At 50.4% G+C, this 16,530-nt stretch overlaps 2 protein-coding genes across 3 annotated transcripts; both read left to right on the top strand.

Moving 5' to 3' along the window:
• Positions 1-2,692: 2,692 nt before the first annotated feature.
• On the top strand, positions 2,693-5,710 carry PSMG3 (proteasome assembly chaperone 3). Of its 2 annotated transcripts, none has more exons than XM_054391196.1 (3): positions 2,693-2,723; positions 3,135-3,352; positions 5,178-5,710. In XM_054391196.1, exons 2-3 carry the CDS (start codon positions 3,137-3,139, stop codon positions 5,328-5,330), a joined length of 369 nt encoding a protein of 122 aa, XP_054247171.1. In that variant the 5' UTR covers positions 2,693-2,723; positions 3,135-3,136; the 3' UTR covers positions 5,331-5,710. The 2 variants fall into 2 exon arrangements, with proteins under 2 accessions (XP_054247171.1, XP_054247173.1); XM_054391198.1 differs by lacking the exon at positions 2,693-2,723 and adding an exon at positions 3,019-3,034.
• Positions 5,711-10,498: 4,788 nt separating this feature from the next.
• On the top strand, positions 10,499-14,808 carry TMEM184A (transmembrane protein 184A). Its single transcript, XM_054391153.1, has 8 exons — positions 10,499-10,732; positions 11,333-11,498; positions 12,337-12,427; positions 12,510-12,585; positions 13,212-13,303; positions 13,677-13,846; positions 13,946-14,143; positions 14,558-14,808. Exons 1-8 carry the CDS (start codon positions 10,508-10,510, stop codon positions 14,806-14,808), a joined length of 1,269 nt encoding a protein of 422 aa, XP_054247128.1. The 5' UTR covers positions 10,499-10,507.
• The last annotated feature ends 1,722 nt before the right edge of the window (positions 14,809-16,530 follow it).

Raw genomic sequence — 16,530 nt, 5'->3', positions numbered from 1 at the left:
TATGGGTAGTTTTTCTTGCCAAAGTATGGGGCTGCACAGCCATTGATTTTCCTCTGCTAACTGAGACAGTGACACGCACGACTTATGCTTCTTCAACAGCGAGTGCACAGGAGTGGAAGAAGGGATCCTGAAATCCTGCAGAATCTCCAGCAGAGCATTTGATGGCTCTGAACTACTGTCTGTCTCGATTCTTTATTTCCCTCAGAACATAAAATGGGGTATATTAATAATCTGTTATGTCAAAAAGAGAGTTTATGAAGCTAAATGTAATAATGTTTGCAATGCGATTAGGGATCTTTGGAGGGAAAGTGCCGCAGAAGACAGTGTAAGTAGGGATAGCTGTGCTTCTGGGCCAGAACATGCTGGGAAGCAGGTGGCAGGCAGACCTCTCAGGAAAGGTCTTATTATCTGCCACTGTGTATTCTCACATCTCCATCCCCTGCCTCAGTCACACAGACAATAGGAGCCTTTTCCTTAGTTGTTGTTTTTTTTTTTAATGTATCTACTTTCAGTGATGAAGATTCAGTGCTGCTGCCTCCTGCTCTCTGCCTCTCGGGTTTCCTATATCCCAGCTCAGCTCCATGCCAAAGTGAGCTATCCCACCAATTGAAACTGCTAAAGTTAACTCTTTCATCCCAAACTAAATCAAAACCATGAATTACAGTGTTTCCATGGAAATCTGAACCAAAGTGGACTCTCTCTGTCCTTCTGTCATGCAAACAAAATAAAATGGAGGCTGGCAAGGATGCCAGGAAGAAGCTGAACCTTTTTGTTTCCTGAAGTAAAATTACTCTCCAGGGAAAGCAGAGAAGGAATAAACTTCTTTATGAGTCAGGAGGCTTTAGTGACAAGAGCTGTTACTATCTCCATCAAACAGGCAAAGCAAGAAAGAGGAATGTTGGGTTTTTTTCAGACTACTAGCCAGATTGCAAGGAGTGCTGAAGAGGTATCATGCCCCTCTGAATGAACCACAAGAACAACCTGCTGAATTAAAAGGTTTTCCGTGGATCTCTGCTGCTCTCTAACGGTGCCTTAAAGGATCCTCAGCACGAAGTTTCTGCGCTCTTTCTGGAGTCAAGTTTTGTTAAAACTTTTAAATGCAAAACAACAACAAATATTTATGATATCCCTATGAGATGTTAACTGAACAGATAACCCACAATGTCTGGTAGCTACTGCTGCAGCCACAGCTGGGATATTTTGTGTGTGGTGGAAATGATGGTGAAGGAGAACCAACACACAGAAGCGAAGGTTTGGAGCGCTTTTTAGACAAGGCAGCTGCAGAAGTCTGGAAGGGTGCAAACCTCTGAGCAATCCCAGTTTTCAGAGCTTTGTATAACTTACTATATAAAATTACTGTTTGTGAGTGCTAGTATTTCACAGAAAAAAAAAAAAACAAACAGCACTGAATGAAGACTATGCAATTAACAAAAACTCTTTGGATATTACTCATGGGGCATAAACATTTCTTTCTGCACTAAGATGTCCTTGTCTCTCATTACAGCACTGTCAAGCAAGCCCCACGCTTTGCTCATGAAGCAGCTGGACCATGCATGGAGCATTTTGGTGCCAAATACGCCATGGCTCATCCCATTGGCAGTGAGGCTATGCAGCCTGCCCATGACAAGGAAGCTAATCCCATGCCCCAAAACCTGCTGTATTTTGAGGGGAAAGCATCCGAGGGATCAATACAGGCCTAACAATACCCAGCAGGTGGGAGCAGTGGCATCATATGCAGAAATGGGGCAGAGGGGGAATTGAAGTTACTGTGCCTCTGTGCTGGGTTCAGTTTTAGACCACTCATTGAGGAGCTGCAGCAGAAGGGCAACAAAGCTGGTGAAGGGTCTACAGAACAACTCTTATGAGGAGTGGCTGAAGGAAGTGGATTATTTAGCCTGCAGAGGCCAAGGGGAGACCTCACTCTCTACAACTCCCTGCCAGGAGGTCATAGCAAAGTGGGAGTGACAGGTCTCACCTCCCAGTTCCAAGCAGTAGGACAAGAGGAAACGGCCTCAAGTTGTTCCAGGGGAGGTTTAGGCTGGACACCAGGAAAAATTTCTTATCCACATGGGTTGTGAAGCCTTAGACCAGCCTGCCCAGGGCAGTGGGAGAGTCCTCATCCCTTGAGAGGTTTCAAAGCCCTGTAGATGTGGTGCTGAGGGATATGAGGTTTGTGGTGACCTGGCACTGCTGGCTTTGCAGTTGGGCTCAATTATCTTAACCACCTTTTCCAACCAAAAGGATTCTGTAATTCCATGAATATATCAGCCACAGAATCAATAAGGTTGGAAAACACCTCAAGGATCATCAAAGTCCACCCTTCAGCCCCCAGGTTTACGTTGTTCCCTTACACGCCCGAAGGGAGGCACACACCACTCCTTCCCGGCCACAGGTGGGGTTCCCGCCCTGCCGATGGGAGCCGGTGTGAAACGGGTAGAAACCGGCCGAGGAGGCTGGGCTGGGGAAAACGGCTCAGCGGCGGTGTGGGCTCCCGGAGCAGAGCGTGTGGGGGCTGCAGATGGCGGCTCCCCGGGCGGTTAATGGCGGCGCGGAGCACACTGGAAGGGAGGGAGGGAGGAAGAGCCGCAGCCGCCCTGCGCCATCTCCCCGCGCCGCCGGGGGCGGGCCCGAGCAGAGAGCGGCGGCGCGGCTGGGCCTGGCGCCGGTACAGGGGGGCCGGGGGGCGCTTCTCGCAGCCTCGGCCCGGCTCAGGGAGCTCGGAGGTCTGTGGGCTCGGGGTGGAAAGCGGAGCTCGGGGTTCGCCCCTTCGGTGCCAGCGACCGGGAGGCTGCGAGGGAAGGGAGGGCACGGCACGGCACGGCACGGCACCGGACGGCGGGTCGGGCCCGGGGACAGCCTGCTCAGTAGATGCGATCCTTGTTAAACCATGAGTACCACGAAACCCCTGCGCGGGGTGCAGGCTCTGCTGCGGGGCAGTTAAATCCCCCCTTCCGGTCGGAAGTGTGGGCGCTGACCGTTGTACCTGCACAGACACACACCTCAGGGCGCTTTTGTGCTCAGAAATCAACTTAACGTGGGTATCTCAAATGAAGGGAGAGATTTGGGCTTTTTATGGCCCGTGGTCTGTGTTTCTAATCTAATGATATTTTATTGTTATTGTTGTTTTTCTGCAGCGATGGAAGCGAGTCCCATCGTGACGTCCAAGCAGCGAGAGGAGGTGGTACACGGGGTCCCGACGGAGGTGGTGTGTACAGCGTTCTCCAACTCGGTCCTCGTGGTAGTCACACAGTACGGCAAAATGGGAACAATCGTTTATGTGGACCCCAACACAATCGCTGACAACGTGGGCAGGCCCTCCCTCACCACAAAGGTGCTCCTGGGCAAGGATGAGGTGAGAGCGGATGTGCAGTGTGCAGGCAGCAAGGATGAGGGGGAAATGTAGTAGGTGGGGCTGCACAACTTGCCAGAGAGTTGATGAATCACAGCAGTTAAGCAGTGTTTGCGCTGTGGTAAGATTAATTTTACTTTACTGAGAAAAGAGGGGTTCATCAGAAAGGTATGCATGCCCATCTGCTCTTTGACATAATAAAAGTTTAACTAACTGTGAGCAGTTTGGGGATCTGTTGTTTTGTGTCCTACAGGATATGGATTGCTTCACCATGTTTATGGAAGGTTTGATAAAGCCCCTGTTGATGTAAGGGTGGCAAGATCAAACCTGCAGCCTTTGATAACCTTTTTTTTGGGTTTCTGTTCCAGTGAGTTTGTTTTCCTTCTCAAAGCCTTTTTCTCACCCCCACCCCCCCCCACACCAATCTATGCCAGCCCCATAGTGGACTTTAGTTGCCCTTTCCCTAGTGTGCCTGCCAGCACCTTCCCTTGATAAAGTTTAATTTGTTTTGCTTCAACAAAATGAGTTTTTATCGACCATTTCACAAAGCTGGAGAGAGAGCAGAAGGAAATGTATTTCGCAAAGCATCAACTAGTCAGGCATTAAAACAGAAAGTTACAGAGCTACAAGATTATGAGACTTTCCATCAGGGTGGGAGCTATCGAACATTACTTGCTAACCTTAACTAGAAAAACTCTAGCAACACAAGTCTCTGATTCTATCCAGAGCTTCCCCTTAGGGAATTCTCTTTCTTCAGCAATAGCTTTCCTTCTGTGGATGGGAGATGTTTTGCTTTCCCTGGCACAATACCTGCTAATTCTGACCACTTCCACCCCCAAGCTGGTTTTGTGTTTTATTTGGAAACGACAAGTGCTGTTGTTTACTTTGTTACATAGTATTTTCAAATCATTTTATCAACTTAATCCATCTAAACCTTAAGGAAAGGCTTTCACTAGTTTGCTGCCTTCCTGCTCATCACCATTATCATCTCTGTTTGGGTGGTTCATGCTTCCAAACCACACTGGTAGCTTAAATCAAGCAAACTCATTCTCCTGATAAATACATAACTGTGGGTGTAAATAAAACCTAGAGAAGCTGAATGTTCTTGTTAAAGAAACCTCATTAGGAAGATTATATCCCTTTTCTTCCCTCTTTCAGCCTCACTGCTTACTTCTGCTTTTCATTATTCTGTTAAAATCAAAACCAAAATGTCTTTTACACATGGCATGCAAAGACTGTCTGTATAACACCACTTTGGGACCTCCAGGCATTGCAGAAATAACAGGTTGTTCTCCAGAGCTTGTCAGCAGAACATACCCTCTTCAGCAACAAGTTTTTAAAAGAAATCTGTGCTTGGAAACTTACTCAGAAATCTGGCTGTGATGGAAACAGAGACATTTTGCTCCATGTCTTTTCATATAATTTGATGCTCAGTGAAGTAGTTTGAGTGAGAGGATTAGCAGAAGGAAAGGTTCGCCATACTGGCTTTCCAAGTTTTCCAAAGTGGTGCAAAACTCAATTCAAGCACAGCTCCAGTTACGTTGTTCCAGGGTGGTTTGGGTAGTTGTCTCTTGCAGCTCGAAACTCTTCCCTCTTAAGATGGTTATGAAAGTGCTGTCTAAAGTTCCCTGTTCCATAGCTTTGCTGACCAAGCGAGCTGCTTGTCTGTTCCAAATCATGGTAGAACCACTCAGCAAACTGCATGCTCGGTCCGAGTTCAATTTGGCAGGTTCTTGATGTGCTCTGTGCCATTGCAGGACTCTCCTAACTTGTGTGGGAAGGCTCTCCCAGATGAAGGAATGCACATCTGTATGCCTTTGCTTTTCAGCCCCTGGTTCATGTTTGTGCCAGAAACCTGGTGGCGTTTGTCTCTCAGGAAGCTGGGAACAAACCTGTTCTTCTCGCCATGGCTTTGAAAGACAAGACCATGGAAGGAATACAGGCTCTACGGGAAGTGATCCGAAGTTGCCAAGTGTGGTGAAGTTGTGCCATCTGGATTCAAGGAAATGATCTTGAGTCCATGACTCATCACCACTTATTTGAAAGGACCCAAAATGAAAATGATGGAATGCCTTTGTGCTGGTTTTGGATGTACTGAGGAATGTCATGAATTTTTCTCTGCTGTGTAGAACATTTGTGGGTTTTGTTACCATGGCAGGTTTGCAGTCCATATAGTCAGTGATGAGACGAGAACAATTGTCTCAACATGCAAGAGCAGGAGTATTTTTACCACATTGGGTGGGATGTATGTTTGGGAAATGGCCTGGCTCTGCATTTGTGTCCTGAGGAGCAACAGATGCCAAGCTCTGTAACTGAGCTGTACCGCAAAGGGGGAACACCCAGTGCAGGAGAATAAAAGAAACATTGACAAATCTAATTTTACCTGTTTTCTTTCTTGCTCTGTGAAAATCACTGCCATTGAAATACAAGCTTCGGTTACAAAGCAACAGCAGTTGCATAATAGGAAAGGTTTTCTTGTCTGTTTTTAAGGAAATTAGTCCTATATGACTGCTTTTGTCCTTATGTCAGTCCCTTTCCTGATGTTGTCTGAATTAATTTTCCACTTTGACTCCCAGTTTTAAAGAGAAGCAAATAATTGGTGGAAGACAGGGACATTAGAGAAGTAGAGGTAGCTTGGCCCACCTGCAGTGAGCTGGCCCTTTCCTAAAGCACCCATTTTTAGGAGTTGATGTGGAGACAGAAGGGTTTGGGGGGTTACACAGAGGTGTTTTTCCAGAGTCTGGTGGATAAAAAGGTATTAGATGAAGTCATATGAGATTAATAGCCAAACTGTTGCCATTTGCTTGGAAAGCACATTTGGGTTTACCTCTTCTTGTAAAAAATAACACCAAGTAGTAAATTTTTAAGTGAGCTGTTTCACACTTTTGTCACTTGACTGAGCAGAGGCCAGGTCTCGGATTCTGGGCAGGGAAAACTTGGTGCTGTGTTGAGATCCATTGATATCAGCACAATGCCTGTTCCTGCCCCATGCAGATCCAGCTGCTGGGACGTTTCTGTTGATAAAAAAATTCCCCTAGAATCAGAAAAGCAGAAAATGCATTTCGAAAGGCCTCTTTTCTCTGAAGTAAGAGTTATTTACAGGATTTGGAATTATGAGAAATGAAACCTTTTTAAAACACATCCAAACACCACAGGCGTGTAGCTGCCCTTGACAAGAAATTTAATCTAAAAATAATTTTCTGAACTATGCTTCCAAGAATCAAAGATTTGCATTTGTCAGAACTCCAAAATTTCCGTCTTTTACACTTTTTTTTTTTTTTTTTTTTGTCTAGGAAGAGAGACGTGTGGAATTTGTTAGTGTCGATCCTGGTTTGCTGGTAGGGATTCTTACCCGACACAAAATCCAATATATTTTCTAGATCCTGGTGCTCTTATGGTATCTGTAGCTCTAGCAACTTGTGTAAAGCATAAAGTAATTAGCAAATCTAAAAAAAAAAAAAAAGTAAAATAAAAAAGAGCAAAAAAAAAAAAAAAAAGTAAAGCAGATCTTCCATCATAGTGATATGGTGGCACAGCACTGCTGTGCCCTGGAGATCTGACTGTTACTACCTTAAGGCTGACCACGAGTTAACTACCTTAATTTCCCAATTGTGTCCCCCACGAGCTCTTCACAGGGTGGTGGGTAAAGAAAGGACGTGGAGCTGGGACAGACTTACTTTGCTGCCTTTCCATGGGCAATAAATTAGACCACAAGCTACTGATGTTTCAACTTTGCTCCCCCCCTGCTCTGCAGTAAACCAGAGGGAAGGCCTGCCCCAAAAACCAGGCACAAGTCTGCAGGTGCCACTAGCTGCCTGCCTTTTAGTCATTGCTGTCCTCCAGGTTAGGATTACTTCCTCACTGCAGGAAAACCTGCCTTTGCCACCCAGGCAGAGCCCTCACTCGTGGCCGCAGGACGTGTGCCAGGTTGGGGACAGCAGCGTCAGGCTGTGGTGTGGCTTTCCATCCTTGTTTGCTTTCCGGGTGTGGGTGCTGAGCACGGTGGACTGGACAGGTAAGTTGGGTAGCTTTTTCACAGGAGGTGAAGCCCAACCTGCTGCTCCAGCTCCCGTGGAGCCCGGGGTGCAGCAAGGGTGAACAGGGTGCTGGCAGGGCCCACTGCCAGTAGGCGGGCAGGGCTGGGAGGGTGACTGGAGGAGGAGTCTCCTGCAGGCGTAGGTGGAGGAGGGCACAGGGGATACGGAGGCAGGTGCATGGCAGCCAGACCCGCTCCTGGAGGAGCTTTGCAGGGTGAGTGGGGCCCTGGGGGGTGCAGTGACTGTGGACACCCTGTCATGGAGCAGAGGTTGTCCCAGCCATTGGTCCTGGGCGCCTGTGGGTGGGCAGAGACTGCTGCAAGAGCTCTGTGTGTGTGTCACCCCCTCCTCCAGATAGGCTTTAAGGAGGGCTCGGTGCTGCCCTGCCTTAATTTATAGCTGTGTGCTATAGGTCCTTCCTCCTGGGTGGCCTGGGAGTGGTATGGAGAGGCTGGTTGGGTAAATAACTCTTGTGCCCTGGCTTTATCTGAAAGCAATAAAGACAAAAGGTCTCCTGTACTGGTGGAACTGAACCTGGATGCTTCCCTCCCAAGGATGGGGGTCAGGGATCTCTCCCCCTTGCCTCGGTGCACAGCCAGCACTGTAGAGGCACTGTTGGGGGACAGCAGGGACTCACCTTTCCTTTCTGACTGCCCCAGTCCCACAGGGGCTGCTGCCCACATTGGGATTTGTCCCAGGTGCTCTGGGACATGAGGAGGTATGTGAGCTGGCAATCTGTGCTCCGGCAGCCTGCAGATGGAGGGGAATCCCTGGCCAAGTGAAAAGCCCCATTTGTAGGTAGCCTGTCTGAACACAGGTCTCACTGCTCAGTTTATCTTCTGCTCAGTGCTCACTTAGTATCTCTAATATCCCAGAGAGTGAACGTAACAGGTAGACACTCTGTGGCAAGTACCTGCAAGGTGTCTGAGAACAGCCAGAGTGGATGTGCCACTGGCACAGTCCTGTCAAGGAGCTGAGTTTTGCTGCTCATACTATTCTCTGTGTCTCCTCGGTGCCTTTGTTTCGGAAACAAATGTCCCTCTTAACTGCATTGCATTGCCCGGCTACCTTGCACAGCCAGGATCTAATTACCTCTGGAGCTGGGAGCCTGGTCTCCAAGTGGCACCAGGCCTTTGTTTTTAATGACTTGCTCTGCTGCGTTCAGAGTGTGACAATGTAGGGGAGTCTGCCAGGTCCAGCTGCTGGTGCCACTGTGCTCGCACCACAATGCCTGGGAAAGCCCATAGGAGTTGGGATGTCTTGGGCCAAGCATCTGTGGCACAGTGCTGGGTTGAGAACAGAATAAAAGGGTGCAGGGATGAGCATAGGTCTCCACCTTGTCCTAGGAAGCAAGCTGGATCACGTCCTTCCCTATCATGATGCTCTGGCAGAGGAAAAGCGTCCCAAATCCTGCTGTATAGCCCCAGCCAGCAGTGGGACAGTGCCCAAAAAGAGCGAGCAGTGATGTGGCATGGGGCAGAGCTGGGCTCTCACCACCCTCCCCACACTGCGAGCTATCTCCTGCCTCCTGTTAATGTTTACAAGGCAGGACAGTATCGCTGTAGTCTGTCCAAAGACCAGATCCCTCTCCGGCTCTCCCTGGGATCCTTCTTCCCGCCGGCCGTGGGGTGGTTTCAGGGAGGCAGAACCCGTAACAGTATCGGCCGCGGTGTCCCTCCGGCTACCTTCGGCTCCGCTTCCCCGCTGGCGGGCGCAGGTACAGCAGGGTGAGCTGCTGGGACCTCGCCAGCATGCCCGGGCATCTCCACTTACAGGCAGCTCCTGCCAGGCAGAGGCGGGGGGAGAGGTATTTTTAGGACTGTTGATCTGACACCAGCTGAGTTTCCTCTCCTGTCAGGTTGGAGTTCGAGGAGAGGGCAGGAGAGGAAGCTGTAGGGTGAGCTCTTGCTTTGGTTTGTTTTCTGTTTAATTGGACCCACGTCGTTCTCTCCCACTCTTATCTGTGGCAGATTATTTTCTTGCCTCTCACCAGCTCATGCTTACAGTTTTACCTCCAGGCGATAGTTACCCAGCAGCTAAAACCTTTGTTTATTAACAATGCATTGAGAAGCATCTATGTTGTTAGAGCTCTGCTCGGAGCTTCTTGTTTGTCTTTTTTTAAACCCACTATTGCTATACTTGGGGAAATAGCAGCTTTCCATAGATTAGCAGGAAGAGAGACCAAACATGGCAGTTTATGCATCTGTTGGCCTTGAGATATGAAGCTGACCTATAAATAAGAGTGTATTATTAGGCTGGTCCTTGCTGTCTGGAGTTGCAGGGTACACTGTGCCCTTACACCCTGGCCACCCTCTGTGCTGGGAACACTTGGTGCCTTGGGTCAACCAGCTTTGAGGACAGAGCTGCTGAGAAGATGCTGGAGAGCTTCAGCGTCCTCTGCTGCCTTGGGCTCAGTTTAGGTGGAGGAGGGATTGCTGGCTGCTCTTCAGGTTCTTAGGGTTGGCATTGCAGGCACACCAAGACCCCATGCTCACAAAATGGTTGAGGCTGGCCAAACAGCCTGGGAGATACCAAACCTCTGGCTTCTTGGGCAGCCTCAGGGTTTGTCCCTAGCACACCATGCATGGCGAAAGTAGGCAGATTTGGGGGGGACCACAGGGATTCCAGTGCTGTCTGGACTCCCAAGGAGGAGATCAGTGTCCTGATGGCTGGTTGGTAACAGACTCGTTATTATCATGGGTGAAGGATGAGTTTAACCTTCAAGTCTCTGTTTCCTGAGGAAAAAGGGTCCTGAGAAACAAGTGTGAAATCACAGGGTTAGGAATGCAGGCAAGACTTTCCCTTCCAAGCAAACAAGAAAACAAGAAGGAGCAAGGCCAGGAAGGAGAAGTGTGTGTTTTGGGGGACACAGGGACCACATATACCTTCTTGAGGAAAAGAGGGTCTGCTGTTTCATTTTCCTGCTGGGAGAAACAGCCCCCATCCATGCTGAATTGGCTGGTTTGGGTGAGGTACACCCTGTAGAAACCTGGGGAGGAGAAATAAACCTCACAGGTTTGTCTGCACTGTGTGGGCTGGGAAATCTCCTGGGACCTTCCCTCTTCAGCTTACCTATGTCCTGCCTTCCTGCACCACTCCCCTTGCCTCTCCCTCCCTGCAGATGAGTAATGCCACGCGTGCCTTGCCCTCTCCCACGGTGTTTGGCACACCAGGGCCCAGCACAGTGGCCAGGCTGGCCTCAGCCTCCCCATCCCCGGCCCTTGCCCTGCTCATGGCTGCCCACAATGACTCCCAGCACAGCCAGCAGCTTTTCCTGACCACGACGGCAGCAGAGGTCATCTCTGGCATCTTTGTATGGTCGGCACTCATCATCACTTTCCACCAGGTATGGGCTGGAGTGGAGATGGAGCTCAGCACTGAGGTTGATGTGAGGGCAAAACTATTGATTGCCCACAAGTTCATGGCAAATCGCTCAACTCTGGATAAATATTTCCTTCTGTTGCTGCCTGGAGGGGATATCTCTGTTGTCAGGAGCCTGGTGCTGACAGCTTGGGAGGGTGGACTTTGCCCACACAGTGCCCAGGTGGCTGCCAGAGCCAGGAGAGGCTGCAGGGCACTGGTGCTGCCCAGAGGCAACACCCAGAGGGGTTTCTCATCTGACACCCTGGGGTCTGTGCCTCTGAGGTGCACAGTGAAAGATACTGCCAGTGGGCATGGTTTTGGGTGCTTCACGGATCTGCCAAGCTGGTGCCTCAGAGCACTGGGAAGGGGCTGCACAGGGTCTGGTGTGGAGAGCAGAGTACACTCATCACACAGCGCCAGGGAAGGGGAAAGGAAAGGAAGGAAACAGTTTCCACCTGTTTTCATGGGAGGGATTGCTCCATGGACAGGGTGGGAGCCTATCGAATGTTGTCCCTTGAGGGTACCTCTGGTTCCTGTCCTGAGCAGTGGTAGCCACAGCTCTGCAATGCTGGGCACTTTGCAGATCTACACCCACCTGAGGAATTACACCATCGCCAAGGAGCAGCGTTACATCATCCGCATCCTCTTCATCGTGCCCGTCTACGCCTTCGACTCCTGGCTCAGCCTCCTCCTCCTGGGCAGCCACCAGTACTACGTCTACTTCGACTCGGTGCGTGACTGCTACGAAGGTGAGTGCAGCCTCTCCTCAGCAGGGAGGCTGATGGCAAAGCAGGGCCTGTGTCTCTGGAGCAACCTGGATTGCACAGTGGCATATCTCCATCTCTTTCACTTCCACCCTCCCTTCCTCCGTGCAGAGGGTTTCCCCTTCTTTCTCCATCAGCAGTAGGGAAGGGATGTCCTTTAGGCAGACAGGAGCTGGTGCCTTTCCAACATGAGCCTGCAGGCTCACAGGGACTTCAGCCTCATGTTCCTGGGGAATGCAAGGTTTTCTGTCTGCCTGTGGGGTAGAAATGCAGCTTCTCTAAAGAAGAAGGTAGAGATACCTAAGGAATTGGGGAGCTGAGGTGTTTTAAGAGGAAACTCATCAAGGTTGAGTTTGCTCTTCCACCTTGTTGCTCTCCCCCTGGGAACAGAGGGATATGGGGATGCTTTTTACTTCAAGATTGGACTATATGAAAAGTAAGTGATGGAGATGTCCAAGAAAACTGTTCAGGACCTTCTTCTTGCTGGTCACCACCCTATTTGTGCTGCCCCTTAACAGTTTTGAGGTCCTTCTGTGCAGATGGTCCCTGGCCATTGCACTCCCGCCTGGGCTTGTGTGGGTGCCCATGGAGGTCAGCTTCATGATCATCACTGGGACACCTGACTGCTGCCGTGTACATGCACCTGAAAGTCAGATGGATTTGGCCTGTTGCTCCTCTTGCTGGGCTCCCACCCACCAGTGTCCCAAATAAGGTGGTGCTGGGGTGGGTGAGAACACACCCCAGCAGGAAGGAACGCAAAATGTAACAACCCCCTCACGTATCTCCATCAGCCCTGCTGATCGTGCCTGCCCTTCCTTGCCAGCTTTCGTCATTTACAGCTTCCTGAGCCTGTGCTTCGAGTACCTGGGAGGAGAGAGCACCATCATGACAGAGATCCGAGGGAAGCCCATTGCGTAAGTCCCAGCATCCCTTGGCCCTCCACTCACTTTCCCCATCCAGCAGACCCAATGGCATCTCCTGGGCTTCTGCTTCCAGGTCCAGCTGTTTCTACGGGACCTGCTGCCTTCAGGGCATGTCCTACTCCATCGGGTTCCTGCGCTTCTGCAAGCAGGTGGGTGCCTGATGGGGCGTGTCAGCTCTGCTTCCCTCCAACAAGCGCTGTGCAGGTGGCAGGTCCCTTCCCCAGAGCCCTGCTGAGAGGGCTCTGCTTCGCTGCTCTCCCGAGATGCTATTTTGGGCTTTTTTTCCTCTGAGGGAGGCAGCTCACCCAGCTTGCAGGCACCTGGCCAGCAGCAGGGCTCCACACTGTCCTTGCCTCTGACTCACTGCTGAGTCAGGGTCTCCTCCCACTGCAGAGCTGAGATTGCCATCTCTGTCCAGTCCCAGGTTAGCCTGCACAGCTCTCTAACTCTCCAGGGCTGTGCTGCAGGCTGAATCCTGGCACCAGTCCATCTGAAGGCCACCTGTTCCCCCCCTCCTTGGAGTCACTATACTGCCTTTCAGAAGCTGCCTTTTGGGAGCCCTGCTCCCTCCCATCAGCATACATTGAGCTGGTTCATATTTCACCCAGCAGCACTGGTCACTCCTGTGATGGAGAACTGCTCTCTCCTGGGTGTCTCTGGCCCAGGTGTGGAGGGGTTGGCTTGTGTGGAGGGGCCAGAGGGGTGGCAAGAGCTGCAGGGAAGGGAGTGGCATATCCCTGCTGCCTGGAGTGCATCGTGTCTTTCCCCTGTACAGGCCACACTACAGTTCTGCATCGTGAAACCCCTCATGGCAATCATCACCATCATCCTGCAGGCATTTGGGAAGTACCACGATGGGGACTTCAAGTGAGGACGCTGGGTTGAGCTGGGGGGGGTAAAGGAAATAGGATGGGTCCCTGCTCCATCACCAGGGACAGTGTCCTACCACCCTATGAGTATTGAAAGCACAGGGAACCCAAAGCACCAAAGAAAGGAGCCTCACTGTCCCCAAATAAGAAAGGGACGAAAATCCTGTAGGCCATAATCAAAAGGTCCTACCAACAGAGCAAAAGCTGAGAGCAACTCCCTGCCCACCCTCTTTGCCCCTGCCTTACCTTCCCTGGCTGGGCTGTACCCTCCTACATGGCACTTCTCCCTCCCCATTTCATCCTTCTTCAGCTCTGGCTGGAATTGCTTTGCTTCCTGCAGCCCAGGGCAGCAGCTCTCTCTCTCCCCACAGTGTCCACAGTGGTTACCTCTACATCACCATCATCTACAACTTCTCTGTCAGCCTGGCGCTTTATGCCCTCTTCCTCTTCTACTTTGCCACCATGGACCTGCTGCGCCCGTTTAAGCCGGTCCTCAAGTTCATCACCATCAAGGCAGTCATCTTCCTCTCCTTCTGGCAAGGTGAGTTCCACCACACAATCCCAGTACTTCTCCTCCCATAGCTTCACCTGACACAGAGATGCATGACCAGAGTTGATCCCTCTCCCTTCCTCTGCACAGGGACATTGTTGGCCATCCTGGAGAAATGCGGGGTGATCCCTGAAGTTCAGATCATCGATGGGAAGGAGGTGGGAGCTGGGACAGTGGCTGCTGGCTACCAGAACTTCATTATCTGCATTGAGATGTTCTTTGCTTCCATTGCCCTACGCTATGCATTCCCCTGCCAGGTGTACAGAGAGAAGAAAGAAAACTCAACAGGTAACTCTTCCTTTCTTCTTCCCTCATCAGTGACAAAGAGGAGACCTCTCCCTTAGAGAATTACCCATGGGATGCTAAAATCCATCAGAGGAATTTCTGTCTCCTGTGCTCCATGAGTTCCTTCCTCCTCTTCCCTCATGATACCCACAGCCATAGTGAATGGATAGGAAGAGAGACTTTGGTGTGGATGGTCAAAATTAGAGGATTTGCTGCTGGAGAGGATCTATCCTCTTTGAAACATGGAGCCAGTGTTTCCCTGCCGCCTTAGAACTCACCACCACATTGTGGTGGCATGGCCCACAATGAGCACCTGGTCTTGAATTTCTAAGGAAAAGTGTCACTCAAGTCTGGGGTGCTTGGGCTCAGTAACTCTCTGATGTTCCATCACTCTCTCCTGCTCTCCCTGTTTTTCAGCAAACATTGCCCCAATGCAGAGCATCTCAAGCGGGCTGAAGGAGACCATAAGCCCCCAGGACATCGTGCAGGATGCGATCCACAACTTCTCACCCGCGTACCAGCAGTACACCCAGCAGGCAATGCAGGAGGCAGAGCACAAAGCGCCGGGGGAGAACGGGCACGTGGCCCCCAGGATGGAGGCACTGAGCAGCAGGAAGAGCAAAAACATTGAGAAGAGAGTGCTGATCCTATCAGATGAGGATCTGTAGATGTCAGAGTGGACAATAACACTGCAGGTGTTTAAACCCATGCAAGTGGGAGCTGTCTCAATCCTGAGACAACCTGGTCTAATCAAAGTACTGAGAAGCCAGAAACTCCACCTAATAAGCCAGTCTCTCAAAGGGAAGATGCAATAACCCAGGAAAAGGTTCTGTCAAATAGTGCCAGCTTTTGCTGTCCCATCTCTACCATTGTTAGGGACTGGGCTGTCTTTGTTCCTATGACTAGGCAACCCTGTGCTGCAGCCTGGGCTTTGCCACCCCACTGCTGGCGTCTTGATACCAGCCTCATGCCTATGCTGGGGAATGCCAAGCTGCAGGACAGACCAGCTGCCTTCACCCTCTTCTTACCTCCAAGCAGTGTTGAGGCCTAAGAGAAATGCTTTTCTCAGCACAGTTCTGCTCTACTTTCTCCTGATTTGAGTAGAAAATGATCTCAGAGGGCCCCGTGGAGAAAACCAGCCCAGGAAGGTGACTTCATTTCACCTCAAAACCTGCTAACAGCTGAAAAGACATCATTCTTTATTTTTACATCTTCTCCCCTCTCCTTCCCCCAGAAAAGCCTATGGAGTTGTACAGAAGACCTTAAGCAGGGAGGAAGAACAAGTCATCCTCTTCCCCCTCCAGATGGGGATGCAGCTGTCTGAGTAACCCCCCGGGAGCAGCGGCAAGACCTCACTGGGGCTAACCCAGGGTCTCGCAGCTGCGTTCCTGAGAGCAGCCGGTGACAGAAGCACTTGTTTATGTCTAAGCTGACTTATCTCTGAACAAATCAGAAGTTAAAAGGGATTCCAGCTTCTTTATCAGAGCCTTTATTAGGGAACCAGACTGTGACTGGTGGTAGTAGGAATGCACTTACTGGAAACTATCTGTTCCTCCTAACCCTTCACTCTTTGCTGTCCCTGGGCTTCGTTCAACCTGTCGGAAGGCAGGTGGGAGTTGAGCCCATCTGGGTGAAAGTGGCAGGATGGAGACACTGGGGGATGCTGCCATGGGAGGCAGAACCACTGTGGGGGAAGATGCTGCATGGAAGGATTCTCCCCATATCACACAGTGATGGAGAGCACAAATCCTTGTGTTAAACTTCCCCTCAGCTGGTTAGGTTTTTTTCCCCCCCTCCTCCCCATTTTTTTCCCAATTTTTAGTCCAAATTCTGTTCCTGTTAATCAGATGATTCCCAGGAACTTACTCAGGCACTGAGCAGGCTGAGTGTGGGGATGGGAGCTTGGGTAGAGGCAAAGGGAAAGGACAGAGGCAAGCCTATAGCCTCAGATTTGCAATCTTGTGGCAAACAGAGGGGTAAGACTTAAAGCTGTTTTACACACTTCTCCCAGGTTTTTCTTTTCTCTGCTCTTAAGCTGCAAAATGTAAATCACAACATGAAATTATTTTATTTATGAATTTTTTTTTCTAATAAACAGCAATTTCTACCACGGGGTGAGCAAGCATTTTCACTTAGCTCAGCAAGCCGAGCCCACGATCTGCCTGTTCCTGCTCTAATGCTGATGCTCTTAAACTCAGTGTCCTCCCTGCCCCTCAATGCTGGCCCAGCAGAAATACCTGCACATGCGGCATCCTGCACATTTTGGCATTCCCACAGGATTTGTGCTCATCTTTTTCACTCCAAAGAGCGTGTTGCTCTTCCTCTCCTTTGCACTGCACCTCTTCCAACCCTCACCTAAACTGTGGATGCAGCAGGTCAGAGTTGCTGGA

Source organism: Indicator indicator, chromosome 22 (genome assembly GCF_027791375.1).
Source record: "Indicator indicator isolate 239-I01 chromosome 22, UM_Iind_1.1, whole genome shotgun sequence".
Lineage (NCBI taxonomy): Eukaryota > Metazoa > Chordata > Aves > Piciformes > Indicatoridae > Indicator > Indicator indicator.
This window is presented reverse-complemented; position numbering and strand designations above follow the sequence as displayed.

Bases quoted from the DNA above. Each gene is read 5' to 3' on its own strand.
- PSMG3 (XM_054391196.1), top strand. From the start codon at position 3,137: ATGGAAGCGAGTCCCATCGTGACGTCCAAGCAGCGAGAGGAGGTGGTA. The intron at 3,353-5,177 runs GTGAGAGCGGAT...TTTGCTTTTCAG, and splicing joins TGCTCCTGGGCAAGGATGAG to CCCCTGGTTCATGTTTGTGC.
- TMEM184A (XM_054391153.1), top strand. From the start codon at position 10,508: ATGAGTAATGCCACGCGTGCCTTGCCCTCTCCCACGGTGTTTGGCACA. The intron at 10,733-11,332 runs GTATGGGCTGGA...GGCACTTTGCAG, and splicing joins TCATCATCACTTTCCACCAG to ATCTACACCCACCTGAGGAA. The intron at 12,428-12,509 runs GTAAGTCCCAGC...TTCTGCTTCCAG, and splicing joins ATCCGAGGGAAGCCCATTGC to GTCCAGCTGTTTCTACGGGA.